The 11,104-nt window shown below is 37.0% G+C and overlaps 2 protein-coding genes across 2 annotated transcripts in view; both read right to left on the minus strand.

Annotated features, from left to right (window-relative positions):
- LOC145460697 (cation channel sperm-associated protein 2-like) overlaps positions 1 to 11,104 on the minus strand; it is a 260,280-nt gene that overhangs the window by 151,535 nt on the left and 97,641 nt on the right. The window lies entirely within an intron of this gene.
- Positions 773 to 11,096, minus strand: LOC145460540 (bifunctional peptidase and arginyl-hydroxylase JMJD5-like). The gene is made up of 8 exons (XM_081445383.1): positions 10,770 to 11,096; positions 8,586 to 8,737; positions 6,487 to 6,656; positions 5,797 to 5,951; positions 4,844 to 5,008; positions 3,668 to 3,734; positions 2,467 to 2,526; positions 773 to 1,689 (listed from the first exon to the last, which is right to left on the minus strand). Exons 1-8 carry the CDS (start codon positions 11,012 to 11,014, stop codon positions 1,456 to 1,458), a joined length of 1,248 nt encoding a protein of 415 aa, XP_081301509.1. The 5' UTR covers positions 11,015 to 11,096; the 3' UTR covers positions 773 to 1,455.

An 11,104-nucleotide genomic window follows, 5' to 3' on the forward strand; every position in this document is an offset into this window, starting at 1 on the left:
GAGATTATGTAAAAACAAGCATTTGAAAAGAAGAGCAACAACAACAACAAACAAACAAGCAAAAAATTGAACCTAATTTACGGTACATACATTATTGATACGGTCTTGATCCATAAAATGCTTAAAAATATGTTTTAAACTTAGAAAGTGTGTTTAATTCTCTGATCTCTCTTGGTAATCCGTTCCATTCTCGTGCAGCGTCACGCTTGAAAGTAGACTGACCCATTTTCGTTTTAGTTGGCGTGACGTTTAAAAGTGTTGAGTCTTGGAGTGTTCTTCCATGCAGATCAGACCTCTTAACAAGATATCCCTCTAACTGGTGCGGACAGTGAACATTGCGTACGATCTTAAACGCTGATTGTAGCTTCAAAAACCACCGTCTACTATCTAAGGATAGCACATATGGCCTGTTACGTATATCCTGTGAGCACGTTCTGCGATTCGCAGCAAGAATAATACGCATGGCCTGATTCTGTAATCTCTCTAATCGTCGTGAATTACTTTTTCCACAGACACCCCATATGATACACCCGTAATCTAGGATGGGTAATATAGTTTGTTTATATATGTTCAGTAGAACTCTTTGGCTAAGAAAGGGCGCGATCATGTTTAACATTTTGAGTTTAGGATAAACTCTGGATGTAATATACGTAATGTGCTATATACGTAATCTCACCTATATAGTTATAAATAAATGTTACGGAGTTTCAAGGCAGTGAATTCAAGGTTCGTATAAACCCTGATTTGTTTTTTATTTTTAAAGATAAGAGAGAAAATTGAGAGCTACAAACATAACCTTTAATGTTCTTTATTACTAAGACATTACTTTACAACTGAAAGTTTTAACTTTCCGCAAGACAAAAATGATCTATATTTTCTTACAACATGGAACAACAATATGCACTGCTTTGAACTCTTTATAGCCTTCCGTAATTAAATACCTCTTTTCATTAAATATACTACTTTTTCCTGTTTAATCCATGGTCTAATTTAAAAGCCTGCCTGGGGCACGGGTTAGACTTACAAGGAAAGGGAGGGAACTCTAAAACGTGTAGATATCAGTGTTATCAGCTTTTCCCTCAAAATATAAGAATCTCTAATACTCGCCAAATGCATGTCAATAGAATTTATCTGATAGCATTTATCGAGTTATTCGTCTTGCGTAGGAATTCGGGAGATAACCTGGCTGGGCTGCAAAGCTAGCTAAAGCTTTCCTGTTTAAACGAACTTCGTCACAGTGGAACAACTACAAAGAATTAACTAATTTTTTCAATTTTGTCTCTGCCGATTTATTCTTAATTCTTTGGTGTTTTTCTTCAGTACCTTACCAAAATATTACGGCATTTTTAGGTTTTCTTCAATGTGAACGTACTTTTCACACCAAAAAATGACTTAAAATATTGTAACACGGCTCCTTTGTCCTGAATGCCTACGCAGCAACTAAGTAAGAGGTTATCACAGTTCCATATGGTTGTGATCTGTGTTATCAGTTTTTCCCTCAGTGCTGTGTTCTGATGTTTCTTCAGGCTGTGTGTCTTGTTCCTCTGTTCCATCCACGTTATCTTCCTCGTCTTGTTCTTCGTCTTCCTCTACGTAGCCGAGCAGTCGTTCAAGCTCATCATATTTGACGTCGTAAATCTCCTCTGAAGACACGAAACCATCTTTGTTGCTATCGATTTCGTGGAAATTCTTCCAGAAAAAGAAACAGAGCAACAAGTAAACAAATAGAAAACAACAACAACAACAACAACAACAACAAAACAAAAGGCAGAAGTCAGAGTGAAGCAAAACGGAATAATCTACCTCCAAAAGCTGTTGTTTCTAAAGACTTCTATGCAAACTAACTGTCTCGCGTGTTCAGCTGTTTTGGAACGACAAAACAGCAAAAAAGCCAACATGGCTGTAACGGGTTTTTCTCGCGCGTTTTTGTTGGTCTGTCGACCCTGGCCTGTCCACTTGGTGAAATTACACATCAAAATATAAGAATCATCAGAACACAGCACTGAGGACCCTTCTGTAAACCACTCTACTGTGATGTTGGTATCCTCATTAAAGATTTCTACTACTACTACTGCTACTCAAGAGAAACCTTCAGACTTGTCCACAAGGTCGAGCTGCGTAAGCCGAGCATGGAAAGCGAAAAATTTCTGCAACGCACTAAACTTGAGTGCGAAGAGCACGAGGCAGAGGAGTGAAAAAGAAAAAGTCTGGAGGAGCTTCTTACGCAAAGGATGGCATAGCTTGCGAATACCTCCCCTTCCCCCCCCCCCCCAAAAAAAAATGCACGCCCTCAATAGTGACATCCTACTAAGGAAGTAATGGATCATTTCTATGGTCATAAATCAAGATTTTTGATGGAAAACTTTTCAAAACATAATTCCTTCCACAGAAATATTTCCTTCTTCGGAAATTGGTTTAGTTCAGATGTTCAGCAACATTATGGGCGTCAAAATCAGAATTCATTACCTGTTCTAATACATCCCTTGGAATCAGTGAAAGCTCCTCCTCACGACCAGATGCTTCCGCCTAAAAACAACAACAATGCATGAACCCTTCATGGCCAGTTTTTAAAACCATTTAACAACAACTGCAAAAGTTCTGCAATTTGGTCACGACAGAACATAGTGGCTGTGTCCATGGCGAAAGAAGATATAAGAAGGAGGATGTAAGGAGTCGGACAACTCTCTTTAATGGACAGTTCCCGTAGTCCCGGCAACTTGTCTATTAAAAAAAAGATTAATAAATGAACTCCAAAGGCGTGCTTGGTTCAGTTTTGACTTGAAGGGCACTTTATACTATATATTATAGAGTGGAGCCTATTAAACCTCTTTGCCTCTTCCAGGCGTTCAGTTAATTGGGGCACAGCGCGAAAATATGGCGTACGAAAAAATAGGGGAGAAGCGCGGCGCAAAGAGCAAGCCTCAAGCCGCACCAAGTCGCTCTCTCCTTTTTTTGCTCTACCGTGTTTTAGCGCTGAGCCCCAACTAACTGATTGTGAGACTGCTTCTGAAGTGAAGTCATATAATTCATGTGACCTCTGTAAAGTGGACAACTTTCGAATACGGACACTTTCTTTCGTCCGTATGGTGTCTGTATTGAAGAAGTTCTACTGCACATGTATGAAATAAATAAACCGGGGTTATACAACTTATTTATCATTATTAGTTACGAAGCAATATGTAAGGAAGCAATATGAGCAAGTAGCACACAGCATTGAAATTTTGAAGCTACACATTGTTGTCAGAAGAAATGACGACAAGAACATTAATTGGGAGTCACGGCGGCCTCATGACATGGTTAGTGTGCTCATCTCCAGATCGAACGGTACGGGTTCGGGCGGACATTATGTTGTGTTCTTGGGCAAGACACTTTACTCTCAAAATGCTTCTCTCCACCATAAATGGGTATCGGCAAACTTAATGCTTGGGGGGGGGGGGGGTAATACTGCGATGGACTAGCACGCCATTCAGGGGGGAGTAAAAATTCTCCTAGTCGCTTCATGTTACAGAAACCGGGATAAGCTCTGGCCTGGGGGGGGGGGTGCACTTGGCTCATATCAAGCCTTTGCCTACCTTACCTACATTATTAATTTCCCCGGGTAATTACTGATCTGAACATTGCAAAATTTCCCCCACAAAAATAATCAGTTAATTTTGTCAAATCTTACCTGGATTAATTCTAGCCACTGCTCTAAATTGACTGGTTTTTCACCCATGGTTTGCAGAGTCCCTTGCCTGATAAAAATACCAGGCATATCAAGAGAATATTCTAATAATTATCTACTGCACTTTGTGTCAAATTTGCAAGAATTGATTGCTGTCATTAGGGTTACCACTAGAAATGAAATAGCCTCAGCTGTTAATTTCAAGGTCTGCTCATAAACTTGTCTAGTTCCTGTTCGGCTTTCATTGGCAATTCATTTTGGTGATGTAATTGCAATGAATAGCCATGCACATGACCCCAAAAGGACTCACTATAGTGAAATACTGAGGCCAGGGAACTAGGTAAATCAAAAACTAAGCTCTCTATACAATTTCACATTGATTTAAATTCAAGTGATAAGAATCAATAAGGAACGTCTTCTAAAATGTCATCTTCCTTGAGAACTGCCTTGACCACGCACTTCTCTGTATAGTAACATCAAATGCAGAGGATTTTTAAAAGCTTTAGTGATATTTGTTGACATTGCCAATGATTAGGATGTCAAAAATTGCCAGGCAAGTAGATTTTTGAAATACTTCAAATAGGTATTAAGGGAGACTGCGCAATGTTACATAATTTCTCATTCATCTATGGTGTCCTAAGCTATCACTGGCAACAAAATTATTTGCTATCTTGCATCTGTTTTAATGTAAAAAGAAAGAAGTGTGACAAAACGTCTTCCAACATACATAAACATGGCTAAATCCCTGGGGATGGGGGAACTCCCATATGAAAAGGTCGGAGATGCTCATTGGAAAATTTGAACTAAACCCCTGAAGGAGACCAATCTGGGTGTGGCTCAAGCTTTGTTAGACCCCTAAAAGATACCACTTAAAACAGTATAGGTTTGATTACTAGCCGCTGTTTGGGAAGGGAACCCATGCTAACAGATCGGACTAAAGAGACCGGCAGAAATTGAGCCTAAATTTAAGAGTATTTCTTTTATTATTATTTCTTTGAGTGCACCCTTTGACAGCTAAAAATAGTGGCATTTTGCCATCAACACCCTAAGTGAGACCACAATCCTTGATTTATCTCTCTAAGCAAGATGACAAACATCCCTGACCTTTTCATATGAGAGTCTCCTCCAGGTCTAAAATCGCTTTTAATTAGCAAAAAATTTATCAAAATCCATACCTACCTTATTGCCTCTTGGGGATGAAAGTCAAACTGACTTAGTGGAATTAAGTCTTTGTCTTTGTAAGGGCTACTTTCACAGTCTGATTGGTTGAACTTCACAAAATGCGCCCACCAAATATTCACAGCTAGGTTGCGTTGTCCATAAGAACGTACTTGATGAACCCACCTAAAAACCACAGCATTTTTAGCAACTCACATTATTTCGAATAAATATGTCCAGCAAGAAACAGTCAAGTCCTTAGGGACTAATAAAACTTGCTTTGAAGAAATAGTGATTTAGTGACCATCCTCCTTGGAAAGATGTCTATCATAGAGGGAGGTGAAGAAATGGACTGCAAACACAGTCCTGAGTTATTTGGTATATATCTAAATATGTATAAGTCATTTCCAGACCTGGAGATAGGGAGAAAATAACAAAAGAGAGTATGCCAAAAGGTAATAAAGGGAAACAAATATGAGATGTTTCACTGTTCCCTCACCACTGTTCTGACACTGTCCCCTTATCTGGGGTAGAAACAAGATTTTAGAGAAGGGGGGGGGGGGTTGAGATACGGACTGCTGAAGGCGGTTGCCTGTAGGGAGTATCTGGGGGCATCATCCCGTGGAAAAGTTTTAAAATTGAGGTCCTTGGAAATGGGATTTCCTGCATTTTGAGACCAAGTCAAAGGGTTCTTACTAATGTCTCATTATTTTAAATCTAGGGGGTTAAACTGAATCCCCCCTAGATCTGCACCAGCCTTATCCCTTGCAATGAACCAAAGAGCTTGGAACATGCAGGGCCCACTTCAGCAAGGTGTCTGGTTAAGAGAGGTTAACATGGTCTACACTTGGTTTAGAGACATAAATGCTCAAGGCAAGACAGACAAGATGCTCTATAATATCTACTCCACCAATAAATTACTACTATTACCACGTGGTTAAAATATGTTGTAAAATGAAACAAGGTTAACTCACCGTGCAGGAATGAACAAACAGTCGCCTGGTTCCATGAGAACCTTGTAATAAGGGATAGTCTGTAACCCTGGAAACTTGTACATATCAACTTTATCCACATCAACACTGGAGAATGCTCCATTTACCTTGTCAATATGTGCTTGTAGAAGATGAGACTGAAATGATTACAACAATAACCATAACACTGAGCCTCCAAAAGAAGTCACAAATTCATTTGTTAAATACAACATTTGCAAGAACTCTAACTCTGTAATTTGAGGGATTGGGGGAATCAGATGGTCTATCAGCTCCAACAGTTAGTTCCTCACCAACCAATTTTTCCAAAGCCTCCAAGCCACACAAAAGTGAAGGAATTAAAAATACATTGGAAACCAAGGATCTCTTGAAGCCTGGGGCACAAGGCAAATCCCCTTTCCCCCTATGAGATGCACACGCTGGGAATCATGGTGGTTGTATGCAATATCTCAAAGATGTCATGTGCGTGATTAATACAACTATTATGATTCCCTGTGCGCAAGTGTCATAGGAAGAATGGCCCACGGACTCACAGCATTTCTTTTCACCAAGATTATTTTGCAGGATAATTTGTAATGAATACCATTACTGTTGTTCAGCCTTGTCATCTAACCTTGAGCAACACTTGGTTTCAGATCTGGCTCTGTCATCAAATGACCTGTACAATAAATCTACCTTGTTAATCATAAGTAACTCTTTTGTTCCATCAAACAGGCAGTTGATGTTATCCACAGCGTCATAGTGAAGAACTGACTTGGTTCCTCCACTGCTGAACCAAACTACAGCATCTTGGAGCATATTGGTAAATCCCCCGCAACCAATGCTCTTTAATAGTGCATATTCCTCTAACACAAACATTGTTGGTGAAATCATTAGTTAAATTTGTAAATTAATTGATTCAAGTTGATATTTAACATTAGAAAACAGCCCTAAGAAAATATGTGCACTGATTGGTTGAAAATTGTGTTTCTATAACCTAATAGAAACACAGAACTAGCACAAACTGTTGACATAATGATGGCTTGTGTAAAGAGAATTTACATTTTGATGATCAAAGTAAACAAGTTGTTTTCCTTTTTTTTCGTGGTTTTTGTTTCTATCAAGTTATAGAAACCTTGTGAAAGTTTGGGAGAACTCAAAAAAGCTGTGAAAAGTCACTCGCCTGTCGGCTCGTGTTCCCACAGCATTTCTCGTTCTCCCAAACTTCCACTTGTGTTTCTATTAAACAATTAGATTATGAGCTCGAGATTTCTATCACGCATAGAAATCAAGAGTGAATAATCTAATTGTTTTAGTATAAATCTACTAGTCATTCAAAACTTTATCTAAATCCAATTCATAGACACTTCAAAAACGCCAAGAAGCAGCTGTCATTTTGTTAACAAGGGTACACTACTACGCTACTCACTATCTATCACAGAATAGATAGTGAATAGCGTGGCCAATCAGAGAACAGCATTTGTGATAGATCGCTTATAGATTTATACTAAAACTCGATAGAAACAAGGTACATGTTTTCTATTTCTTAAATATTGGGCTGCAATCTCAAGTCTTCCACCATCAAATGGCCAATGAAGTAAACTCCGCTTGTTTATAAGTAACACAAAATTCCTGAAAATTTCATTTGAAGTTTCTCTGATCAATGCAGTGTCCATTTCGGTTGAGATGTTAAGGTGAGGCTGTAAAAGTCGAAATGCTTGAAACTTAAGCACACTTAAAGATCACTCTCGCACTCACCCAAAAAGGTAAACAGAACATGAATCTCAAATCAGAGAAGCATTATTTATGGAAAAACAGGACTACCTTTCCAGAAGCTAAATCATTTCTTTGTGAACTTTTCCAGTGGACTGAACTGAAAAGTCAGGTCTCCTTTAAATTCCAACCAAAATTTGTACAAATGTTTTGCAAATGGAAACAGCCTCAGGTTCATTTTCTAATATTTTATAAGCTTTGACTGGAAATGTTTACTGCTCTATGTAATCATGGAACGATCACTGTACAATTTACCATAAAATTCCAAATGTAATGTTTAGGATCCATTCATATTGGGATTTAGCAAGGGCTGCTACTTCTGGGTAGGATACTTTTGGATGATTAAAAGCATTTTTTTGTAATATCATCAGCAGCCATCTCACACAAAAAGGTATCTAATGTGACATGAAAAGTTCAGTATATGTCTCTTGCCTGGCACAATACAGTACATATCATTTACGTTTTTGAAGGGACTGATAGTTAAATTTTGAAGGGCTTTTAATTTTTAGGATTTAGAATGCAATTGGAGTGTAAAAAAGGAAATGTGCTCAATTTTACTTCAATTCATGAAAGCATCACTTTTGAGGGGGAGGGGCATTACTTTCAGAATTCTACTGTTTTTTTTTCTCATTACTAATTACAAAATCAACACTCCTCTGATCTGTTTAAATCCTGACTACATGCAGGATCAGATTTTAGCTCAAGAACTGAGTGCTGACTTTGTCATGTGCAAAATACTGAACATTATAATTCACTAATTAAAAAATCTTTAGTGTTTGAAGTGCTAGTCCTATCTCAGTATTTCTTTCAATTTTATTTTTTTCCAAGAAAATCATGTGTCCCACATGAAGCCAAGTGATAAATTTGATTTCTTAAAGGGGAACACCATTGGTGACACCACAATTAGTAAATTGTCGTAAAATGAAAGAAGTTATAATATTCATGTAATGTGTAATGCATTGTAAGCTCAGTAAACTTAAGGAGTCATTTGATTAATTAATAATATAATATATTGTTAGTACCTCTCATTTTTACTGGAAGAGATTCAACCATGTAAATATCCTCATTCTTATAACGCATGATAAAGTCTTTCAACTTGAAATTAAATGTAGCAAGGGATCTGTTCTCTTTTTTGCCTTCTTCAACATCAATAGCCTCTTGTCCAAAATTCTCACTAAAAGAAGGAGAGTCCATTAAGAATTGATTGAAAAGTGTAATATTTTCAATTTAAGAATGTATGGAAAAGGTGGTCCCAGTTATGGAAGATTCAAACCTAAAATTTTAATTATTTTACATGGTGAAATTCCATTAATTATGCTGGTTTAATGAGGGTCTTAATTGAAACTCTGTGGAAATTCTTTCCTTGAAGTATGTAGCTACACTGAAAATTTCAAATGGGTTGGTGTTGCTGAGCCAATTGACTTTCTGTAAGGTGAAGAAAATAATTTCAAACTTCTTTTTAATTAGTGTTTTACATTGTATTATTTTCAAGTGATATTTTTGCTTAAACTGAGACTGGCAGCCATTGGATTTTGGTGACGGTTACTGAGCAACATGGCATGTAGGATGATATGCATTCTTTGTAACATGAAGTGATGATCAGATATTATTGTATCCGGGACAATGGTTAAACAATAATTTGTATAGCAGACATCTTTCCAAATCATACATTGTAAATTTCAGGTTATAGGCCCCCCTGTTTATATGTCCCCCATATAATCTTCCAGAAATAAGCCGTCCTTTACTTTGTGTACGTCATGCCACAGATCAGTGGCCAGTATTTGCCATTATGAGGAAGCTTCATACAACAACATCTGTGCTTATTTCCAAGAACATAAAACTTATTTTTATACTGCTGACTGGATGTTGGTTTTAACAGCTTATTTTGAAACACTTTTTTAGACTGTTTCCAAGCCCTTCCCTGATACCCCCCGTCCCCCTCCATTCATAAAACCCATACAAAACCTCCTATGAAGTTGTATAAACCTGGCCATGGCTCATAACCGGAATTTTTTGCTATATTACACGTCATAAGTAAGTGAGTGTCAGACTAAAACAGCAGTACCAAAACCACTAAATGGGGATACTATAACATAAAAGATTGGAATAACAAGATCTATAAGTTAATCAAAGATATTAACAATATAAAAATATAAATAAGATAAAAATGCATAAGATGTTAATACATGTAAGACAGAAATACATAATTTAAAAAGACAGCACATAAGTGCAAATTACCACCACAGCTATCAGTCAAAACATTCAGGTCAAGTTTGTGAATGTTTCTCTTAAAAAGTGACAATGTCGGTGAAATATTATATAATATAAAAACTCTCATATTTACACACTAAAGATTCTACTTTGTATCTTTTATACATTCCTTCTCTTAACATGTTTTGAAATTTAAATTTGATCTCTTTCCTACCAATTAAAAGTTTTTGTTGTTAAAATCAAGAATTAACCTTCTTAGTTCTGTTGAAATGATTCAGAATAAATTAAAGTGAAATCTCTGAAAATACTCTGCAGAACACACTGTTACCTAGGTAACTAATGAATATGTTTAATATTTTGTGACTGTTGTCAGTTGTTCGACAAAATGATTGTGAATTATAGATGAGCTGAAGTAGAGAATTTCCTATTGGCTTGTGAGTGAATGCATATCAATTTTCAATACTCTTTACAGGTACTTCAATCTAAATTTCAGTTCATTAATTTCTTGAACAAATAATAATAACCTCTCTTGCTCAATAAATAAATAAATAAATAAATAGACAGGCTTAAAAGAAAAGTTACATCATACATTCGAAACATTTCCTGTAAACTTTGAGGAACACAATATTAAACCAAACAATCTGTATGTTCCCTAGCTTTTGAGAGGCAATTTAACCTCAATGTAAAAACTCACTGCTCCTACTCAACATGAAAAAAAAAAAAAAGAAAACAAGTAAAAACTTGTCGAACAAATATCGAACAAATAAAATATGTTTTTCGTGTATGTAGGAATTGCTAAAAACCAACAGGTGCAAGTAACCAAAGATCAGGGGAAGGAACTCAAGTCAAATAAAATTGAGTTAATTAAATCTTGAGCTTCCAGTCTCGAAGTCAGAAACAAATTCCGAAAAAAGTCAGTAGACTTTTCAATTTTATCGTCTACCAATTCACAAGTTAGCAAGTGAGATAAAAACACCAGGTGTTTTTTATCATACCTTAAATATTCATCGGTCCATTTAGAAAAAGCGGGCATCTTTTTCGCTGCTCCCTTGAAAAGCACAGGTTCACCTGGAAGAGCATATTGTTCGAAGAAATCTTGAGATGACGGAACGAAGTCAGTGTTCTCTATCGAACCTAGCGGCGGCTGATGAGATCCTAAAGGTTCCAAATGACCGGGTGGATGCTTAGACTCAAGAGGAGAAAAGATCCAAATAAAATTTAAAATTAATAAGGCTCTCATGGTCCTTTCAAAACAACGAACTACAAAGTTATGATCCACTGAGAGGTTGTTACGACTATTTACCGAGCGTTCTCCGAGTGATCCCTGGGA

This window comes from Orbicella franksi, chromosome 1, assembly GCF_964199315.1.
Source record: "Orbicella franksi chromosome 1, jaOrbFran1.1, whole genome shotgun sequence".
Taxonomy (NCBI): domain Eukaryota; kingdom Metazoa; phylum Cnidaria; class Anthozoa; order Scleractinia; family Merulinidae; genus Orbicella; species Orbicella franksi.